Raw genomic sequence first — 24468 nt, forward strand, 5'->3', positions numbered from 1 at the left:
GACTTATTTATATTTAGCTAGCAATCCAACAAAATAAACTATTAAAGAACAAATTGAAATTTTATTGCAGTTGCGTCTTGTGCGAACTAAATTAAACCATTCAATTGACTAATTAAAAATTGGTTATGACTCCATTTGATGATCAATGAATTTTTAGAATTTTTTTTTCAATTAAACCACTAATGTTAATGTTAGATATATATAATTATCTATTTTTTATATCTAACAATTTTTTAGATAAACAATTTCGTAATAAAGTATTAGAATTTTTATAAACAAAAATATATAAAATTTGATCATTGTTGTTCCATTCAAAATTAAAAACACAAGTTTCACTTCAAACCTTCTAAAAGAACTCTTACATCATAAGAGTATTAGATTTAGGTTTAATTACAGTGTTGATCTTTATAATTTTACTAAATTTATAATTTAATTTTTATATTTTTTTAATAATTAAATTTTTACACTATTTTTAATTTTGTAATTAGATTCTTTTTAATATAAAAAAATTAAAATTAATTGAATATTTTTCACAAATTAAATATATTCATAATTTAAAATCTAATTAGATCTTTGACTACATATTTTTTTAGAGAAATATTTCATTAATTTTAATATTTTTAATATAAAAAAATATCTAATTACAAAATTAAAAATAATCTAAAGACCAAATTAAAAAATATATATAAAAACCTCACTAAAAATTTAATGAAACTATAAAAATTTACTGAATAATTAAATCTTAAATTTATAACTATTTATTTAGTTTTACTTAACAACAAACTAAGTATATAAGAAGCTAACAATAATTAACAAGCAAGCAAACTTTTACATGAAGAAAAACTAAATACTAGAGTTAAAAATATGAGCCCAGATATTTTGGTTTTGTTTGGTACATTAATTCTACATGTGGTACAGTTAATTCACCTCCCACTCCCCCCTCTCTTTTCTCTTCAAAAATAATGATAAAAAAATAAATAAATAAATAAATAAAGGGAACCTCCACATGCCCTCCTATTTTCAACTCCCTATCTCCGGGACCGCAGCAGAGGATCCACATGTTGGTTGAAGGGCAAAATTAACACTAATCTTACCAATTTCTATAAGGATAATTACACTAAACTCTATCAAATAATTTTGGTGTTAATTTAAGTAAAAAAAATTTGGGAAACAATAAAAAATAATCAATAATAACTTAAAGTTACTTTAGTTTACTTTTTTTTTAATTATTATTGAAAAAATAAAAAATGTTAAATGTAAGAAGTGTGTAAATATATATTACGTGCGTAAAATTATAAATACTAAAATAAATAAGATAATTTTAGATTATTATTTTTTTAATATTATTAATTTAAGTAATGTTATATATTTTATATTTATTTATAGAATTTTTTTTATTTAACGGTTGAATTACAATAACATATTATAAAAGATTATTTTATCAAATTTTATGAAATTTGAATATCAATAAGGCTATATTTTAACAATTTGTATTTAAATTTTAAATTAAGCTTTTATATCACCGTGGTCAACTTTGACTTATAAAAATTATACCAAATGATTTAAAAAATAAATAAAAAAAAATTATTCAACAATGTAACATTAAATCAAACTTACACTAATTTCATTTAAAATTTAACTAATTTGTTAAACCCCAAATTTTCTATTTACCGAAGGTTTTTTGGGAAAATGACACCAACATTTTGGTATTTTGAGAAATGTGAACTTTTGATGAATTAAATCTATCTCTAGTGGACCAATCAGAGAGAATAAAGTAAAGGTTGAAATTAGTATGATGTCCTAATCCACCTTATGGACAGATATTATTATTATTACTATTATTGATTTATTACATGCCAAACTAGTTCCAAAACTTTGTACAACAAACATTAAATTAAGGACAATTCTCCCCCACAAACATAAAGATGGAAAAAAAAGGGCACAAGCCCCTTTCATAATAATAATAATGGTGGTTCAAGTACTTGTGGACCTCCCTCATCGTTTAGCAATTAGGTCATTTAGTGTCCATGAATGAATTGACCTTTAATTTATTATTCTTCATGAACACATCTATATAAACTAACACCTAAAAACACAGGAAGAAGGGCTTCTCACATGATCAGTCCATGTCCCTATCTTTAATTTCTCTTTCAATATAATGTCGGGTTAATAGTCAAATTAATTCTTAAAAAATAATATATTCTTTAAATTTATTATTAAAATTTTTTTCAATCAAATTTATCTTTTAAAGATTACGAATTAATTATATCTGTTCTTTAGTTACTTCATTCATAATTTTCGTTTAACGATTGATGATATGAAATATTAACTGATAGCATATATGACGCATAACATGTTCAATTAGACGTTGACTAAATATGTTTACAAAAATATATCAATTTAGTCACTAGGTCATATTAAGAATAGAATTTTTATAATTGGGGAAAATGACTAAATTAATAAATTTTCATAAACATATTTGGTCAATATCCAATTAGACATATCAGGTATTATATATGTTATCAATTAACGTTTTATAATATCAATCTTTGAAGGAAATTGTTAATGGAGTGACTGCAGGACAAATATGATTAATTCGCAATCTTTAAAGAATCAATTTGATTAAAAAAATCTTTAAGGGATGAATTTAAAGAATGTCTTATCTTTGATGAACTAATTTGACTATTAACCTATATAATGTTTATATGTATCTTTATTTACATCCTAATTCTTAATCATGCTTATTAGTATGTTTAATTGAATAAAAGAGTAAAGTATCATTTTAATCTCGAACGTTTGAGTTATATTCTAATTTGATTCTTAACATTTTAAATATTTTATTTCAGTCATATAAAGTTTTAAATATGTTTAATGTTGTCCTGCAGTTAAATTTAATATGAACAATTAGCATACTTAAGAGTCAATATATGTTTGATTTCAATACGTAAATAAAATTTACCTATCAATGATCACTAATGTAAAAAAATTTTCATTAATTATTCAAGTTAAATTTAACGGTAGGACAATAATAAATCCGATTGAAATTTTTTTGGACTGAAATAAGACGTTTGAAACGTTAGGGATCAAATTAGAATTTGGCCTTATTGGAGACTAAAATAGTACTTTACCCTAAATAACAATATAAATATGCTTTTTATCTCTAATGTTTACGATTTTATTTAAAAATACTTTTAATGTTTAGTTACATTTAATTTTGTCTTTTTATGACTTTGGTTTGTGTCAAAATTATCTAAATGTTAATGTCATGTAAAATGTTAGAGACAAAATTAAAACTTTTAAGTATAATTTTAACACAAATAAAAAAGTTAAGTATAAAAGTTAATTATGAAAAATTTTAGAGACAAAATTGAATGAAATTAAATATTGAAATTATTTTAAAAAAATCGTAAATATTAAAGACAAAAAATATACTTCACCCCTAAATAAAGCTATACAAGATTGAATGCAAGAGTAATTTTATAGAATAAACTCATTTATCACTATATTATTAATGTTATTTAGCCAATTATCAACATTTAGTTTTGTATATGTTCAAAGAACATGTAGGATAATTAATTATAGTATTGCATTCCACCCAAATAATTATGATAAAATTAAAGTGTATTCCACTCTACCTATTTGTTAATCAACCCCCAACTAATTAATACTTTCAATTAAGACTAATGGAATATTTTTAAAAAAGTTATGTTAAGTAACTAATAATTTTTTTGAACAACATCAATAATTACCAATTAAATTAAAACACACTACATCTCTAAATTACTCACTTAAATCTTAATATTAAAATAACTATCTGCACATTTAGTGAAATAAATATTCGATATATCTATTGTTCACATTATTTAATATTTTCATTGTCTACTTATACTTTTCCTTTTTAAAAATTAGGGGTTCTATTTTATTTAAAAAAAAATAGGACAAAAAAGATGCATATAATGTGGTAGAGTATGAACTTACTTACACTAGGTGTAAGTCTTATCGACTAACACCATCAAAAAACTTTTTTATACACAATGAATTTCAATAAATCAACAAACTATTAAATCATGTTATATTATTATCCAGTATTTATTTATATTTGTTTAACTACATTATTATATTATACGTCAGAATAAAAGTGGTATAATACGCTTTATATGACAAAAATGTCTCAATTCAACTATAGGATTAATAAGCTCATGGGTAAAAAATCATATTAAACCAAATGAAAGAAGAATTTACATAATTTTATTAAAATAAAAAATGTAATATGAATCACCTAAAAGTATATTTTAATGTAATTCGAATTAAACTAATTCGAACTAGTTAAAGCAATAATAATTTAAATTAATAAAAAAATATAATTTAAATTTAATAAATTCAAATTATACATACATTTAGTCCTAGATAATTCGAATCAACATGATTCGATTGTATTAACTACTGTAAATACTAAATATACAAAATACTTACATTTAGTAAATGTATTCCCATACTAAAATAACGATAATACTAAAAAATTAGTCATAATTTATTTTATCTAATATTTATTAATTATTATTAAAATTAATAAATATTAAATAAAATAAATTTTAATTATTTTTAATTATTTTTTTATTATCAAATATTTTTATAAAATAACATATTTCTACAAGAGATTAGAGATCATTCTCAAGACCCAATCTATAAGTTTCAAGACTCACTTTTCTTTTTCTTTTTTTTCCTTGTTCTAAGAAATATATAAGAAGGATAAATATAGGGCATGGAGGAAAGCACGTTTTTCTTTTTTTTCTTTTTTGACAAGAGACTAAAAAAAAAATAGAAAAAGAAAAGACAATTTCTAAGAGTTAGGGATGTAATTTAATTTTAGCAGCCCAAGCAAACTCTGTAAATTTTGTCAAAATATTAACTTGATTAACATTTCTTTAAATAAAATTGATCTCAATTCTTCAATTTCATCTCAAGATTTCGTTGACTTTAGATATTAAATCATACTCAAAACTTTGAATCCTACTATTTCTTTTATTGATAAGGATAAAAGTCTCTAAACAATTTATTTTACAGATAATATCTCTAAATCCAACTTTCGATACTAGAAGTAAACTTCTCTAGATTGCAAACAACTCAGTTCGAAGGATGGACACAGGAGACAAAGAGCCAACACAACCACGCAATCAAGATCCCTTAGGATCACGTAAAATACACTCAAAACCAGCTATTTCACCAAATATGTTAGTATTACAATTTACTTTAATCGAAAAAAGAGAAGGAGGAGACCAAGAAAATAACAAAGAAGAAGAAGTGGAAATTTGATGCATGGAAAAGATCTTGCGGAGTTCAAATAATTGAGAAGTCTGAATAAGTGCTATAAGGTATCAATGCTCCACGAGTCAGTCAAGTTAAAAACATCATTATTATGATCTCTCCAAATCCACCAAATAATCGTCAAAAAAAAATAATTAATAGAATTCATATCTGTTTGCAACCGTGTCTCAAAATTTTGCCCATTTATCTCCAAATTCAGCTTCTGTCAGATTATTTTGGTTCTAAGACACTCACACATACAAGTGGAGAACAGATTCAGATTCAGTGCTGCAGCATCGAGGACACAAACCAGAACCTCCCAGACCTCTATGATTAAGAAATATCGCTGCTCATACATACATAGCCAAATAAAAAATGTATACTTTTCTGGGACTCGAATCTTCCATAACCGATGTTAATTATCGGTCTTCTCCTAATTAAATTTACGCTTACACAACTACAAATAACTATTTCTTGAAAAATAGATATTGAAAGAGGCTGGCACTTTTACTTTTAAGATTTGGAGTGATAATCTCTATACTCGTCACTAAATGATTCTTACTAAATAAGAAGCGTTATATTTTTTGTTAATTAAATAAATTTTAATTTAAAAATTTAAAAATTTAAAATTTAAAAATTTAAGATTTAAAATTTAGGTTCAAAATCTAAGATTCAAAATATATGATAATTCATTATTGTTTCTAAAATATACTAACATTTGTCGTTATTTTTTACGATCTATTTTTAGAGAGTTTACCAGGATTTAAATTCCTGATCTTACATAAAATCATGTTATTAGCTACTATTACTATTAAGGGAAATTTCACAAAATTTTTATTTTTTTTTAATTTCTATATTTTCAAAATTTCTTCTTAAATTTACGTGCACTAAAATTGAACAAAATGTAAAAAATGGAGTTTTGGTATGGTTGTGTGTATCACACTGCACACACTTAGCAAAAGTTCGGACCAACTGGTTAAAGTATTAAATTAATAAAATAATGGAGTCTAGGTATGGATATGGAGAGAAGACCTCACACTTCCCATAATGTTGGACAATACCTGTTCTAAATTTGAAACTTTTATTTTTTGTGTAAAAAATTGTAGGTGCTGCTGACAGAAGTAATGGGAAAGTTTTATTTTCTCTTATAATAATAATAATAATAATAATAATAATAATAATAATAATAAAATAGTTCGATAGTATCTTAATTGATTAATAAAGAGAATGACAAGAATTTTTTTTTTCAACGTTGTCAAGATTAATGTCGTTAAATAATGTCCTTAAATCATTTGTTTTTTCTTTTAATTTTTTTTGGATAAAAACAAAAAGCAGAGTTGTATTCTAATTAATAAATATTCGTATTATATTTCTTTTATTGGTATAAAAGATATTGAGAGAAAGAATTATTTTTAAATAATATTTTAGAGAACTTGTTTAAATTATTGGATATTTTAAGAATTTTTGTCAGGTAATTTTTTTAAAATTAATTATGATGATAATCTGGTTTTTGATTTGCAAGTAACTAATTTTAAATGTATAATTAAAGATTTTAATGGCTGTTGGGTGATAAGTTGTTCGAATATTATTTTTTTTTAATCTAAGTTATTCATTGTTGGAAGATGATTTATTCTAATTTGAGAATGTGTATCAAATATATTGTCGGTAAAATTAACTATTTGAATATATTGCATTTTCTATATTATAGTATTTAACTATTTATAGTGACATGTGTGATATTTCTGATGTAGTTGCTAAAATTAGAGGAGTACTACACATACAAGTCATTTTTGTTTACAAGTTGGGCCTAACACGTGCGTTACTGAACCATCTTCACGTGTTTCATCTTCGTTTCCTTTTTTACGAAAAAGAAGAAGAAGAGGAAGAGGAAACACGGAAAAAGAAGAAGAAGAAAAAAGGCACAAAAAAACGTGAAAATTGCGTGAATATAAATGACTTGTACGATTTGTATGGAAAAGCGTTCTCTCTTTGCCTTCGATCTCCTTCTGTTTTTTTTTTTTTAATTTTCATGGTTTCTGAAATCAAGCTTTGAAATTGTTTTGAAGATAATGAAACTTCAGAAATACACCCGAACGATTACAAAAATACACCCAAATGATTACAGAAATACATCCAAAGGATTACAGAAATACATCCAAAGGATTACAGAAATACACCCAAACAGTTACAGAAATAAACCAAACGATTACAGAAATACACCCAAATGATTACAGAAATACACCCAATATAGGGAAAGACAGTATATTTCTTCTTGAAATCTTTGAATGTTTTGCTGGTTAAGGATTAGGCACATGACAGAGACAATCTAGAAGAACAGTAAAACAGTACCTTGAATAATATTTCTTCGTTTTTTTGGTGATTTTGATGAAGGAGAAAGAGAAAACAAAAAGAGGAGAAGAAATTTCAATAAAAAAAGAAGGAGGAAGAGGTAGTGTTGATGACGATGATAACGAGAGAGAAAAATTACGAAAAAGAAGAAAAAGAGACACGGAGAAAGAAAAAGAGGAAGAGAAAGAGGAAGAGGAAGAGGAAGCACGGAGAAAGAAAAAGAAGAAAAAGAGACACCAAAAAAACATAAAATGGCGTGAATATAAATGACTTGTATGACTTGTATTGAAAATCACTTGTATGTGAAAAATTACTCATAAAATTAAAAAAATTACAGTCAGATTATGAATTGTCTATTTTAAATGAATTGATCGTGAAGCGAACAAAGCTACAGAATAATTAGCGCGCTATAGAATTTTAATTAATCAAAATCATATCATTTGAAATTCTCCTAATAAAAATCTTAAATAAATTATTTACTCTGACTCAGTTTGGTTAGTTTATTTTTTTTTTATTTTGTTTAAACAAAAAAAAAATTAGAGAAGCGATGAAAGTCAAATATCGAACGTTCTAATTAATAAGCATGGTTAATTTTTTAAATATTGAGAACTCCATCAAAATTTATTATTTTTCCTTTTGACTACGAACACAATCTTTATTCTTACTTGTATGGATTGAGCAAAAACCTATCCAATGCATGTATCTCTGATCTCTGGCGTGGGTCTTGGAATGATTCCAACCTAATTTAATTTATTGATACTTGATTCATCAATTTAATAACTAAATCTTTGAAGTAGTCTTTTATATTCATAAGTTTAGTTCTTTAAATTTAAAATTTATATTGATCTCCGAAATTTAGTTTTGAGCATTATATTAATTTTTAGACTCTTTTTAGTATTGAATCAGTAAATTAAGTGTTTAATTGACTCAAATTTATCATATTAGACACATAATTAAATAGCATCATTTTATTTTGACACTTAAATAAGACAAAAACAAAAAGAAAAAAAATATATATATAATATACAAATCATTATATATTTATATCTTTCTTTATTTTTTAAAACAATTTTAATTTTGTCTTATTTAAGAGCTATAACGAAAAGACATTACTTAATCATATGTCTAACATTACAAGTTAGAATTAGCTTAGCATTCTGTTCGTTGACTCAACATTGGAAAAGGTTCATAGATCAATATGGTGCCTCGAGTTAGATCTCAGAGACCAATACACCTAGACCAGTACAGTAAATTTTGAATATGAGGGACTAAAATAGTAAAAATTATAAATCGTAGGGCCATTATGAAAATTTAGTCATTGATACATCTGCTAAAAAAAAAGCTAGTTGAAGATTTTTTAATTAATCAAATAAGAAGAAATATTATATTTTATTCGATGTTATTGTAAGATTAGCTATCAATTGAAACAAAATTTGAGTAATCCAAATCCTACAAACTCTAAACACAAAAAATTACCCTTTTAGAATCAACAAAAATTTTAAGAAAATTTAGAAAATCAATATTTATCTTGCTGCCATGACAATCTCTTGTTAGTTGGTTGTCTTCAGTGTTACTTTGGCTTCGTTGTTCTTAGAGTTTGTCTTTCTTCCATATTTATTGGTATTGTAACTAAAGAAGTAAGAGTGAAGAAGATGAAAAAGCAACGAAGAGAAGGAAGAGTATGAAAGTAAAGTAAAAAAAAAAAAAATTGAAGGGTTAGGAAGATGAAGGAAGACCATAAATATGTAGTGAAGAAGATAAATGTTGAATTAACTAGGATTTGATTGAAAAAGATCGAGAAGACACATGAAAGGATTCTTTTTTTAGAAAAATTCAAAATAAATCTTGACAATTAACTTGAAAGGACAATGAGGTTCTTGAAAAAAAAAATTCAACCCGGCCCCTGACAATTATCTCGAAAGGACAACGAGGTCCCTGTGCCAAAAAAAAGTTAATGTTATTTTTTTGCACAAGGACTAATCAGTCCCAAAAAAAATATCAGGGGTCAGATTGGGTGTTTTTTTTTTCTTGGAGACTTCGTTGTCCTTTCGAGATAATTATCAGAGATCAGGTGGGGTATTCACTCTTTTTTTTATTACAAGGTGGGATTTGATTGAAAAATATTTCAATTTTTTAAGAAAAAATAAAAAAGATATATAATGCGTTTTGTTATGTTTTTAGTTAACTGTATCTATTTTTACAAATATAAAATAAAGATATTTGACAAGTTTTTGTCAACTATTTTTAAATATAATATAAAAGCATAAATATATTAGAGACCGTCTCTATTTTTCTATTTTTATATTTTTGTCTTAAGTACAACATTTAAATATGGATGACAATACCACCAGAATCCGCAAGTATCCACCCCACTCTCTACCGGGGCGGGTTCTTATGAGGGGCGGGGTGGGGTCGGATTTAGGTAATATCCGCCCTTACCCATTCCGCTATATATATAATATATAATTTAATATATAATATGTATAATATATGTAAAATAATTAGTAAATGATTAATAATATTATATTATATTTAAATTTTTACTTTAATTTATGTGATGTATGTGATGATGGTTATATAAATTTTAAAATTTAATTTTATTTATTGAATTTTAATAATTATAGGGACGGGTAAGGGCGAAACGGGTACCCACAGAGACGAATTAGAGTTCAACGTTTTACTATCTACAGGTAGAAGCATGACGAGTTCTATGCAGGTTGTTGTACAGCAAAACGGAGTTGAATAAAGCAAAAATCCGCTCCTACCTGCTCCGTTATTACCCCTACATTTTAATATAGCAAGAAATCATTAGAGATCACTATCAATCCAATCTATAAGTTTTAAGATTCATTTTTTTTTTCTTATTCTAAAAGATATATTAGAAGGATAAACATAGGATCATTGGGTCATTGAAAAAGATACACCCGCTTATCTTTAAGATTTGGAGTGATAATTTTTAACTTATCGAATCATCATTAAATTTTTACTAAATAAAAAACGATGTATTTTTTATTAATTAAATAAATTTTAGTTTTTTATTTTTTATATTTTATATCATTAATTTATATTTAAAATATAAAATTTAAAATTTCGACTTCATAATTTAAATTTTAAAATTCAATAAACATTATTCTCTTTATTTTTTCTGAAATGCACTAATATTTGTCGTAATTTTTTATTATCTATTTTTAGAGAAGTTTTAAAGATTCAAATTTTTGACATTACAGATAAAATCATGTTATTAGCTACTATTACTATTAAGGGCAATTTCATAAAATCTTTATATGTTTTTTTAATTTCCATATTTTCTTTTTAAATTCACGTGCACTAAAATTGAACAATTTTTTTTAAATGTAAAAAGTGGAGTTTTGGTATGATTATGTATATAACACCGCACACACTTGGCAAAAGTTCGGACCAATTGGTTAAATAATTAACAAGGAAACTAATGAAATATTTGTATAATAGGTATAATAAAGGTTTAGGAAATATTAGAGATATAACTATTAATGTTATTTTTTTTATCAGGGTAAGCTTCTAGAATAAATGGTATTATGATCTAATATTAGAGTTCTAGATTCGAAAGGTCAAGAGTTCGTAGGATTTGGATCCTCTAAAGTTTGAATTTCACTTTAGAGAATAAAGTGTGATCTCTCACCATTGATTTTATAGGTGGGACCAATAATAAATATGAAAGAGAAACTATTCAAAGGTAAAAGATCACACTTTACTCTCTAAAGTGAAATTCAAATTTTAGAGAATCCAAATTCGAGTTCGTACAAATAAGTCATTGGCTCCCTAGCGAAACTCAATAAATAATAACGGAGTCTAGGTATGGATATGGAGAGAACACCTCACACTTCCCATAATGTTGGACCGTACCTGTTCTAAATTTGCAACTCTTATTTTATGTGTAAAAAATTGTAGGTGTGCTGACAGAAGTAATGGGAAAGTTTTATTTTCTCTTATAATAATAATAAAAAAAAAAGCTAGATAGTGTCCTAATTGATTAATAAAGAGAATGACAATGAAATATTTTAGTTTTTTTTTTCAACGTATTAATAAATATTCATTTTTTTTTTATAAAAACAAAAAAGCAGACTTGTATTCTAATTAATAAATATTCATCAATTATATTTTTTGGATAAAATATATTTTTTATTTTTAAAATTTATCAAAAAAATTTAAAATATATTTAAATTTTATTTTATTCATAAAATTTTTTGTTTATATCAAATTAAATATATCCGTGACAGCTAAATTTTCACAAAATTTAAGACCAATCTAGTAATAATGTATGATAATTATATTTAGTTCGTCAAAGATATATTTAATGCAATTCGAAAATTTTTAAAACAAAATTAAAACAAAATAAAATTTAAAAATATTTTTATAACTTTAAACAAGAATAAAAAATATACTTTATCTTATTTTTTTATTGGTATAAAAAACATTGAGAGCAAGAATTATTTGTAAATAATATTTTAGAGAAGCGATGAAAGTCAAATATGGAACGTTCTAATTAATAAGCATGGTTAATTTTGTTAAGTATTGAGAACTCCATCTCTATTTATTATTTTTCCCTTTTGATTATGAACACAATATTTATTCTTACTTGTATGGATTGAGCAAAACCTACCCAATGCATGTATCTCTCTCTGGCGTGGGTCTTGGAATGATTCCAACCTAATTTAATTTACTCATATACTTGATTCATCAATTCAACATAACTGGTTGGTACACCTTCTAAAACAAAATCTAGTTGAAATTTTTTTAATTAATCCAATATACCTTCACCTTGGAATAAAATCTCTCCTAATCTTGTGCCTTTACTATTAAATTTTCCAGATAGAATTAACTTTTAATTTGCTACATATGATTTACTATTTCAATCCATAATTAACTTGGTTTAAAAATTAAGTTATTAGGTTACTGATTCAATAAATTCAGTAAATTAATAGTTGAGTTACAAAAGAGGAATTTCTCACATGACCTAATTTACAAAATCGGTAAAATAACTAATTTTTAGTAAAATTAATTGAGTCGAGTTGGATAATTAATTTTAGTGCTTGTTTTGGTATTATTAAATTGATAGAAAAAAGATTTTTTTAATAAAAAATATATTTTTTATTTTTTAATATGTTTGATAAATTTTTAGTTGTAAAAATAAAATCACTAAAAAAATAATTTTTTTTGAGAAAGTATAATTTATATTTTTTAAAAATTTTTAAATAATATTTTTTATATAATAAATAAATAAAAATATTTTTATATTATTATACTCAAATATAATTATAAATAAAATTTTTTTTTACATAAAATATATAAACATAAAATTTTTTTTATTTTTTTAAAAAAATAACTCAAAAAATAATATTTTCGTAAAAGTTCACCCAAATAATTTCTTAATATAACTCCAAATCTCCTTCGGATTTCAACTAATAACTGGATTAAAATGACTAACAGAATTAGTTATTTTCCGGTCTAATCAGTGGAATCGAACCGAACCGAATTTTATGAGTATGGGTCAAATTGTTTGAAGGAACATACAACTTGTCTACATGAACACATCCAGATCATATAGAAGGCATATAGTACATAAACAACTGTCACAAAAAAGGACAAAGTTATTTAGAACTGTTTCAAAATTAATTTTATCATATAATATCACATATTTGGACCCTACAACACAATCGTGCAATGAAGCTTGTCAGGGTATGGCAGAAGCAGTTACAATGAAACCATTTTAACAATTTTTAGTTTCTCTAATTTTAAAAATTTTTGTGACCTATAAATAATTGACCGAAATTCTTGGATATATTTAATATTTTATGATTATATGCTGCTAGAATACACTTTTTATTTTTATATTGGATTTAGAATGATATTTTTTTGAATTATAAATTATTTTCAAATGTATCATCATTTAATTTGGAGTAAAAAAATTAGATTTTTTAATTTTTGGGAAGTAAAAAAATTAGACCATTTAATTTTTAAAATTGGACCGTCTGATTTTTATTTAAAGAAGATTAAAAAAAATTTAAGATATAAAAATCAAATTTGTACCTTTCAGTTTGTATACCTTCTACAATTTAAAAAAAATACCAAAAATTATAATATTTGAATATAACACTCGTCTTATTTTTATAGACAAAAAAAAAAATAGCCGCTAGAATAATTTAAAAATCAAAATAATACATGTGGCCATATAGATTTTTAATTATTGTTCATCTAGAGATATTCTATGATGACAAAAAGTGATGACTACTACTATAATTATTTTGAAACATTATTGAGATTCAATGATGACAAATAATACATAGCTATAGATTTTCTCAACAACATGTTTGTCATATACACAAAATTTGAATTCACAACCTCGTATTTAAAGGAATCAACGATATACTATATATGGGAATTACAAAAATTTCAACTTATAAATTCTTATTCCTAAAATATTTTATATATTCATAAAAAGTATATTTTGATTTTTTTAAAATTTGAATTCAAAATTCTTTAATAATAATGTAAGTGTTTATTATCTTGACTAATCACATATTTATTGTTATTACCTAGAATAAAAAATAACATATACACAGAAAAAAATAATTACCAGATTAATTATTATTTATTTGTGTATAAATATATGTATAATTTAATTTATTTTTAATATTTTTATATTTTAATGTATATTTTATATTGGTGACTAATTTTGATGTATATTTAACACGATCAATTTATAATAATAATTATGTTAGTATTTTGTTGGTTCTTAGAAAAAAAATCTAACAATTTTTTTTTGTGTTGTCTACTCAATTAAAGGGGAAATAAAGTCTAAAATCTTGTCACTATTTTTTATTTTCCTAATTTTTTTTTCAACAGATTAAACAATTATATAAATAATGCATGGACAACAAACTAAATAATAGATTTGTGTCGGCTTCATAAGTTGTGTTCTATAGTCCCCCCAAGGTGTTGCTGTAAGTTGTCCTTGCAATAATATCAATTATAAATAGTAGTTGCATCATAATAAATTAATAATGATGATGGAACCTTGGTATTCCCACTCTTCACTGTCTCTGTAAAAAAAAAAAATGTAATTTTAATATATTAACAGTATAAAATATTTTACACAGTCGTACAATTACATTCGTTATTTTGGATTACTATTTGGTGGAAATTCAGGTGCAGTCGACTTCATGTGAAGTTGATACCTGAGAGCCGTTAAATAATTTAACGGCTCTCAGGTATCAACTTCACGTGAAGTCGACTTCACTTGAGTTTTTACCTTACTATTTACATGGTCAATGTCAAAGATAGTTATTTTTACTGATGTGACATTATATCATGTAATTAGATATATACGTGTAAAACTATTTTATATTGACCGTGCATTATAATTAAATACTTAAAAAAAAGAAAAAAAAAGGTATATATATATATATATATTTTTTTTTTTTTCATTTGTATTGGTTTTTATTAAAGAAAAATAAATGTAAAAAGAAGTGTTAAGAAATTTATCAATATATAACATTATTTTTCAACTTAATATATTTTTTATAACAACTTTATATAATTAGAAATTTCACAGTATATAAATTCTAATAAATTAGAGAAATTTCTTAATTAGTAACCTAATGACACTGAATGAGCTTTAATGCTTTATTGCTATATATAGAATTATAGAAACTTGGATGGCCAGAAACCCTAAGGTGTGAAATTTATTAGGGTATATATCAATATCATCATAAATAAATAAATAAATAAACAAATAAGACAATTAGGTATCCTTTAAATATTATCTTTTATTTAGTTTTTAGAAAAGAGAAAAAACAAAAACAAATAATTTTTTAATTTTTTAAATAATTAATACGTAAAAATAAATATTTAAATTAATTAAATAATAATAAATCTTTAAAAAGACTGATTGAATTTTAAAAAACAAATAACATTTTTAATAAATAAATAGATAAACTTCTTGATGAATATGTATTTTCACATATTATCTCACTGCTCATTTCATATTAAATAAAGAAATTATTTTAAATAAGAAAATTTTGTGTTCTCAATAATTCACACTTATTAATTATTTTCTATAAGAATATATAGGACTTAAATTCGCAATAGGCAAGGCTGCAATGTGCTTTCGCTATCATGTGAAAAATTTCACTGCGAATAATAATAATATCACATAAATTTAAGTAATATAGTAAAAATCAACCCCTGAAGATATCATCATCATGTGATAAAATTTAAAGATTTTGAGTCTATATTATTATATCATATTTACCACAGAAAAATTATTCAGTGACCTAAAAGTATATATAAAGAAACTAAGGTCACGTGAAGGTGAAGCAACCCATTTAGGGTGGACCAAGTCACTATAAATGTTTTTTAAAATGCAGTAAATTGCATTATTATTGCATTGAATTATATGTTGCATGCTACCATAAACAAACAAACAAAAAGGGTGAATTCTAATTGAAGCAGAAAATAGTATCATTTTAGAGAGACTCGTGTATATTTTTATTAGCATCTGAATAAATTCTGTTAATTTAAAAACAATATTTCACTGTCGCTTTTTTTATTTATTGGTTATGATCATATTTTTCATACAACTATATTAGATATACATTAAAATTAATCACTAAAATTAATTTCCAGATATGATCGTATAATAATATTAGAATACAAAATACACATTAAAAATAAATTAAATATATAATAATTAATTTTAATAACTGATTTTAGTGTACATAATTTTTTTTTGGTTTTTCATGATAATAAATAATACTATTATTGAAGGATATTTAATATATGTTTTAAAAAATTTTATATATAATTACATATATCTACTTTTAGTAGTTGTAAATTAAATTTTATTATTTTGTTTCTTTCTGTTATTTGTCACTTTGATCGAATAAATAATTATTAAAAATTTAAAATTAAGAGTAATATAAAAAATCAATAATAAAAATCTTTAATCAATATAGTGACAGTTGGATAATTTGAAACACTTTTATATATTCGGAATAATTACTAATTTAACAATAATACCATAAAAAATGAAAATTGACAGATATTATAAGATAAAATAAAATATAAAAGGTAAGAAATAAATAAAATAAATAATGATTAATTAAAAAATTTACTAAAATATACATTAAATATATTTTAAAAATACCCAATAAATTTTCCCAAAAACAAGAATAAAATAAAGAGAGTTATGAACAAAAAGAACCAGAAGAAGAGCATGCACTACTCATAAATTGGCAGCACTTTCAACCTTTCTGAAATAATTCTGCAAATGCAATCAAAACTTTACCAATGAGAATGCAGCAATTTAGAAAAACGATGATATAACAGATTCTGTCTTCTAGTCCTAGATATCCAAAAAATTTACCTAAAAGTTGGTAAAGAAAAGATTTGTACTATTAGTGTTTTTTTTATTTTATTTTTTTTTTGGGGATTTTGTTAAGGGTACTAAATTTTCTTTTTCTTTTTTTTTTTTTCCTAAAAAAAGGTCTTGTTGAAATGTTTTTACTTTTTACCTTCTTAGTGATGATCCATGTAAGATTGAATTAGTCAAATTATTGATAAAAAAAAAAAATATAATATCATTAATTTAAATGAAAGAAAAACTCATGATATGAACTTTTTAATTTTTTTAATTTTTGGTATTGGAATTTGAAAGGCAGCCTCTGATTCCATTCTCACCTTCAATAATGATTGGTCATTTGGTTGGAGCTATAGTAAATGTTGGCCTTACATAAATTCATCAAATAAAAAAAAAAAAAACAGCTCCTATATGTGAATTATGAAAACACTATCATTTTGGAAAAGAAATCATTCTTCAATTCTACTTAGTAGGGTCACCTGCCTAAACAATTCAAAATTATTACTTGTGCTAGGTTTCATGGTTATTCTATATAGTAAGTAAACAATACTTAAATGTTAAGATTTAAGATCTTGATCCGGTTTATTATCTATCTTTAACTTTATTTTTTATGTGGGAAAATTTGTCCAAAGATATAATATTACTCTTCATATAAATTTTATAATTTTAAAAAGGTCAATTTTCTGGTGATGAATTATTTTGGTGTCAAATTTATTTAAATTTTCTTTAAGATAAATTTTTAATATTTTAAATTATTTATTTTCATATTATTTAAATTAAATATTAACTTTTAAATTTATTTAGTAAATTAAACACCAAATTTTAAGCATATAATATAATATACTTATAAAAACATACAAAATTTGTACTATTATTTTTTAAAATATTTTTTAATATACACTTACAATCAAAATGCAATATGTGAATAATCAATTTTTATAATAATATAATATTTTTTTATAAGATGTCAAATATATATTTCTATATGCATAGCATGATAACTAATTTTTTGTGTATACATAACATAATTGATAAAAATATAAAATACTTATCTTAAAATAAGTCAATCTTATATATTCATTTTTAATTTTAAGTATATTAATTAACACATATTAATTTTTTTTAAAAATTACATAATTCTAGAAGAAGAAAAATGGGTTACATACTTAAATTGTTTTGACAAAATTCCTTTTTTAGTAAATTTTGAAATGATTATTACAAATTGAAAGATATCCTAAAATAGATATTACTTTTTGAAAAAATAAGCATTTTTCTCTCCAAACCAAACACACCCAAACCAAACCTTTTGATTCATTAAAGAGACACAAATCATTACAATAAGTTAAAATTAAACAAGTCACTACTTACATGTCATAACCACCCTTTGATTTTTTGTTTTTTCACTTGCAATGTAAAATTCTAAATTCTACACCCTTTTCAAGAACACCATCACTTAGTAGTTATCTTTCTTTGGACCCTTTTATTTAATCAAACCATGACAGTTAGGAAAAAATTCCAATATATTGTTAAGAATAAGAAACTAAGAATCACATTCCAACCATTTCATTCTTCTTCTTCTTCTTTCTTCCTCTTGCAATCTCCGCCTATTACTCTTCTTATAACAATTTTTCATTGTTCATTGTTCATTGTTCATTGTTCATTGTTCAGTGTTCACTCCTCCTTCATTCTTGTTCTTGTAACTAACAATAATGGGGTTGTTCAAAGCTAAAGGAACTGTTTACAAGGCAGTGAAAGATGTGGACTTGGGTCCTTATAGCACTGAACACTATCTCCAAGCCAATGTCAAAGGTTTTCATTCATTGCTCTTGAAAATTTTCATTGAATTCTTGTTAGTTGTTCTTACCAATTTGGTTCTGTTTCTTAACTGTTACTTAAACTCTGTTCCTTTTTATCTGTTAATGTAAAATTGAGTGACAGTGACAGATAGAAAGAAAGTGATTTAAATTTTTTGCTATTTTTCACTTCTTCTGTTTCTGATTATCTGTCACTTTGAAAATTCGGTATGTTTTCGGATCGAATTTTCGCAATGATGGATGAAAAAGTCAGAATCTTGGGTTGTAAGTAAGCCTTGATCTTGTTTTCGATTCGCAGCGCCACGAATGACTGGGATTTTGATCAAGATTTTCATTGCTATCTTGGAATGTCCCATACTTGGGACCTTGCTATTGTACATATTGAAAGGAAACAATCTCATTCATGATGTATGTTCTTTCCTCTTTCCTCCATCATCATTTATTACAATAATAGCATGCTTTTGTTCTTAATCTTTTCCTTAATTTGTTCAGCTTATTACAAATGTGGATTTACAAGAGTCACCTCTCTTTGTTCCTTTACATGATTTTGAAGGTTTGTTACTTTATTTGTACTAAATTTAGTTTCATTTCTTGAAGTTGTTGAAAGGATTTTTCTGATTTCAATTATGATCTTACAGATAGGAAAGAGAAAGAAGTGAAATGCATAGATTCAAGTTCATCTCCACCAGAGAAAGTTCAACTTGCAATTGATTGTTTGCCTAAATCTTCTTCTGAAGAACAAGAAAATTCATTCAGTAGATGGACAATAATGGATTATTACAAAGCCTATAGCTCAGGAAACACAACACCATCAATGGTATTTCGTCTTTCGCTCTATACTCGATTCGTTTTCTTTTATCTGTCACTGCCATTTTGATCTCTTTAAATGAATAGGTTGCTGAAAAATTTATAGCTGCCGTTAATGAATCTGTGAAACCTCCACTCCAAATGGGATTCTTTATTGACTACAACACTGATGATATATTGAGACAAGCAAATGAATCAACTCTTAGGCATAAAGCAGGTATTTTAGAATTTCAACTTGGTAATAGTACTAATTAGTATATAATTTGTGTAATTATTAATGATTTTGATGCATACTATATACTTTTCAGGGGAAGCTATATCTGTGTTAGATGGAGTACCTGTTGCTATAAAAGATGAAATAGATTGTTTGCCATATCCAACAACAGGTAATGCAAAGTGTTATGATATTTTCTCTAAGGTTTTGTTACTTAAGCATCTAAAAGATGGTGGTTTTATAAGGGGGAACAAAGTGGCTGCACAAAGAAAGGCCATGTGAAGACGATGCTTGCTGCGTTAAGCGTCTGAGACTATGCGGCGCAATCATTGTTGGGAAGACTAATATGCATGAACTTGGATCTGGAACTAGTGGGATTAATCCACATTATGGGTAAGTGCACACCATGTGTTTGTTAAAATTTTTAAACTGAATTGGTTGGTGACAGGAACATGTTTTGTGTATTTGGTTCTATGTAGGCCTGCTAGGAACCCTTATGATAAGAATAAGATTGCAGGAGGTTCTTCAAGTGGTTCTGCTGCTGTGGTTTCTGCAGGATTGTGCCCTGTTGCCCTTGGGGTTGATGGTGGAGGTACTTGATTGAAGATTTTTTTTGTATAATATAGGAACTTGATTGCAAATTTCCAAATTATAAGAACTTAATTAAAAATTGAATGAAACTATGGAGATTTATAATGTAAATATAGCATGGAAGACCAAAGAAACTAGGATTCATTATTGACTAGTAGCATGGATATGAGCTTTGATAGGGCATTGGGCCATCTTTGCTTTGTGTTACTGATTCCATTTAGTGGGATAAGGCTTAGTCATGGTTATCCTACCTAGTATCTGCTTCACTCCAAAGTGATACATAAGAATTTATTAAGTAACTCTTATCTCTTTGTGAATGGATAGTTTGTTATAGTACATGTTAAAGCAAAATTGGTGAATTACTATGATAGTTTACTTCACACTTGTTCAGGATCTGTAAGGATGCCAGCAGCTCTTTGTGGTGTTGTTGGTTTGAAACCGACTTTTGCTCGCATACCTCATGCCGGGTGTGTATTCATCTTGTGTTATCATATGTTACTGAAAGGATTGTATTGGTTTAGAGGACTAATCTTACTGCTACATTCAGAGTTCTACCTCTAAACTGGACAGTTGGCATGGTTGGGATACTAGCAAGCACAGTTGAGGATGCAATGATTGTGTTAGTAATGGTTTCTGTGATTATTTAAATTTGTTTGAAAAATTTTATTTTCCATGTTTTATCATTGGTTTTAATGATTCTTGTGCTCTACTGTTTGTAGTTATGCAGTTATCAGTGGTGAAATTCCATCCGATAAGCCGTCCGGTACACCAGTAAGAACTTGTCTTTCCTAATCTCTAATGATTTTGATAATTGATTGACCTTTTCTAAATTGATCCTCTTCTTTAATCTCTCTGAATTTTTTAAACCATTGTGTAATACTTCAGTCCAAGATAAACCTCCCACTGCTGAGCATGACAAAGTCTTTATCAGGCATAAAGTTGGCAAAATATGGAAAGGTTGGAACTTTTTTTTTGGCTGAAAATATATGCATTATTCATTCCTATCTTTAGAAAAAAAATAGTTTGTTCTAACATTATTTATGTTCATTATGACCACTAATTCCATCAATTAGTGGTTTGATGATTGCAGTGATGAAGTCAAATTATGTTGCTCCCAAGCTTTGCTCAAACTCCAGAATCATTATAATTGGAAGGTACTTCAAAACAAAGCTTTTGAATGTTTGGGTGATTTTGAAAGAACCTGTTGAAAAACAGCATAGACAGCTAAAATTTTCATTTTCAAACATACAAGACTCTAGATGTCACCATACCAGAGATAGAAGTGATGCGCCTCGCACATTACACGACGATTGGATCCGAATGCTCGGCTTCACTTGGTTCCTTGAGAGAAAAGTATGCCATCTTATAAACTATTTGCCTTCCTTATATTGAGTGAATATGATTGCTGACACCACCAAATTACTACCTAAAAGGAATATTGCAGAATTTGGAGGGGATGCAAGGGTAGCACTAAGCATTTATAGCTCCTTCAGCAGCTTGGAGTATCTTAATGCTCAAAGGATCAGGTAAGACATGGCTAGATTCTCTTATAACTAAGTGATCAAGCTCAGAAATTTAGGTAATGGAAGTGAACTTATAATTAAGTGAAAGACTTAATGTTCAAACTCTTTCAAAGATTTAGCAGGACAGTAATCTAGTCCTTGAAAAACTCATTTTATGGATCAGATTAATTTCCAAGTATAAACATAAGAAAATCCACAATCATGCTGTCGCGATTTAAAAGCGACAGATTCAAAATGAGACTAAAACATTTTGGCCAACATGAACAGGAACCGGCAGTTGCAACTTCACATGAAAATATTTGCTGAGGCTGATGTGATTGTGTCACCAACAACAGGGTCTGAATATCTTTCTCAAACTTCACAATGCATAGCAGTTTGTTCATAAATCATAACTAAGTAACACATTTGTGTGTGTTTGTAACAGTGTGACTGCATATTCAATTCAAGATGATGCCCTCAAGACTGGTGAACTTGATTACATCAATGGAGGTACATATGAAATTCATTTGTTAAATGACATTTAAGCCCTGCATGTTACATATAAATTGTACTAACTATTAAGCACTCAAATATCATCAGCTGCACTTGTTCGTTATTCCATAGCTGGAAACTTTCTTGGATTTCCAGCAGTCACTGTTCCGGTATGATTATAATTCTCCTTTACTAAGTCACATAGCATAGGGTACTTCTTCTTGAATGTGTAACAACTTAAATTTCAATACTTTAGGTGATATTGGCCTAACTGTATGCTATGTTATGTACATTTGTGAAACACATTTCATAGGTTGGATATGATAAATTGGGGTTACCTATTGGTCTTCAGTTTATTGGAAGGCCTTACTCTGAAGCAACATTGATTCACTTGGCATTTGCTATGCAGGTAAACTTTCTTTTAGTTATCTGCTTCTATATTGTAGTATATGAAATATAATCTAATTTAGTAGATTTGGTATGATTGTTGTGATGATATCAGGCCATCTCCTTGTACAAAAAGCCAGGGCAATACTATGATTTGCTTAGAAGATAATTAATAAAAGGGAAGGAATATCAGAAGAAACAACTGTTTTTCCAAGAAAAAGGAGAGCCTTGTTGTCTTCTTGTATGTCCTATGGAGATTCTTTTTCCCTTTGTTTCATATTGTTTCTATTGTTGTCCATGTTATTTATGTAAAAGGGAATCAATCATCTATTCCATGTGAAGAGAAACTAAAAGTTTCTAAGCCTTTTTCTTCTTCTTCTTCAGGGTATTTATATGTACCTTTCTTTCTCTTCACATAATATGTGGCCTAAAAATAAAAATAATAATAATAAATACATAAGGAGGTTTATTAAGATTGAATTAAGCATAATAATAGCTTTGCCATGCTAAGTTATATTTGTCTACCGCATTTGTAAAATTTTAATTATAACCATGTATTATATTATAAGAATAAATGACCATTTGTATCTATAAAAGATGAAAATATTGACATATGTACACATACTAGATCGAAACTAAACTTGTACCTACGCAAGATGCCTTCCGTGTGACAAAAGTACCCTACGTGGCACTCCAACCCTCCAAAGATAGGGTACTTTTGTCACCGGAGGACATCTTCCGTAGGTACAAGTTTAATTTCGATTTAGTGTGGGTACATATATGTCAGCGTTTTCATCTTTCATGAGTACAAATGGTCATTTATTCTATATTATAATTTCGATTCTGTATTGGATAATTTTCGTTTTTATTTTATGATGTCATTTCATATATATATATATATATATATATATATATATATATATATATATATATATTTTTGGTCATACATTTTTTTCTATCTTAATTTTACATAAATTTATTAATCAATCATATAAGTGTTATTTTAAGAGGCAATTACAAAAGAAAGATGATTATTACTTAATTTTCTTTTTATTTTAAACCACAATATTTTTTTGGTTGGGAAGGGGGAGTTTAAACCTTAGTGCGTATGATACTATGATATGACAATAACTTTGAATGTTGGGCCATCAAATCAAATTGTTTCATTTATCAAACCACTGTAATTACCATGACATAAAGCACTTGCAAAAGACCAAATTTTTTATTTCAAGGTTTGTAGTGACGAAATCAGAATACGCCATAATAACAAATGATCTACCTCTAACCCTTTTATGTTCGAAATAAATTCCCTAGGCTAATATGAGACTGTTTGGATGAAACTTTTTTTTTTTTAAAAAAAAATATATTTTTTATAAAATTTTTTTAAAAGTAAAAATAATTTTATATTTGAATATCATGCAAAAATTTTTTTATTTATTAATTATATTTAGATACAATAATATAAAAATATTTTTTGTTTATTTATTATGTGAAAAAGATATTTCTTTTTTAAGATTTTTTTTTAAAAATATGTAAATGGTAGCTTCTCAAAAAATATATTTTCTTGATTTTTTTAGTTTTTTTTTTTTTTACTTTAAATACTAGAAATTT

The 24468-nt window shown here is 25.6% G+C and overlaps 1 protein-coding gene across 1 annotated transcript; it reads left to right on the forward strand.

Annotated features, from left to right (window-relative positions):
* The first annotated feature begins 18384 nt into the window (after positions 1-18384).
* Positions 18385-23231, forward strand: LOC107613733 (fatty acid amide hydrolase). The gene is made up of 20 exons (XM_016315863.3): positions 18385-18859; positions 19163-19272; positions 19357-19417; positions 19503-19681; positions 19759-19888; positions 19980-20057; positions 20131-20278; positions 20365-20477; positions 20868-20943; positions 21024-21095; positions 21196-21247; positions 21362-21433; positions 21550-21630; positions 21729-21829; positions 21910-22002; positions 22267-22335; positions 22424-22488; positions 22579-22640; positions 22784-22879; positions 22973-23231. Exons 1-20 carry the CDS (start codon positions 18760-18762, stop codon positions 23024-23026), a joined length of 1812 nt encoding a protein of 603 aa, XP_016171349.1. The 5' UTR covers positions 18385-18759; the 3' UTR covers positions 23027-23231.
* Positions 23232-24468: the final 1237 nt, after the last annotated feature.

This window comes from Arachis ipaensis, chromosome B8 (genome assembly GCF_059453495.1).
Source record: "Arachis ipaensis isolate K30076 ecotype BB chromosome B8, ASM5945349v1, whole genome shotgun sequence".
Taxonomy (NCBI): Eukaryota; Viridiplantae; Streptophyta; class Magnoliopsida; order Fabales; family Fabaceae; genus Arachis; species Arachis ipaensis.

Excerpts from the sequence above, each read along its gene's own strand:
- LOC107613733 (XM_016315863.3), top strand. The coding sequence starts at position 18,760 with ATGGGGTTGTTCAAAGCTAAAGGAACTGTTTACAAGGCAGTGAAAGAT. Across the intron at positions 19,418-19,502 it reads TCCTTTACATGATTTTGAAG|ATAGGAAAGAGAAAGAAGTG; the intron begins GTTTGTTACTTT and ends ATGATCTTACAG. Across the intron at positions 22,003-22,266 it reads CTTAATGCTCAAAGGATCAG|GAACCGGCAGTTGCAACTTC; the intron begins GTAAGACATGGC and ends CAACATGAACAG.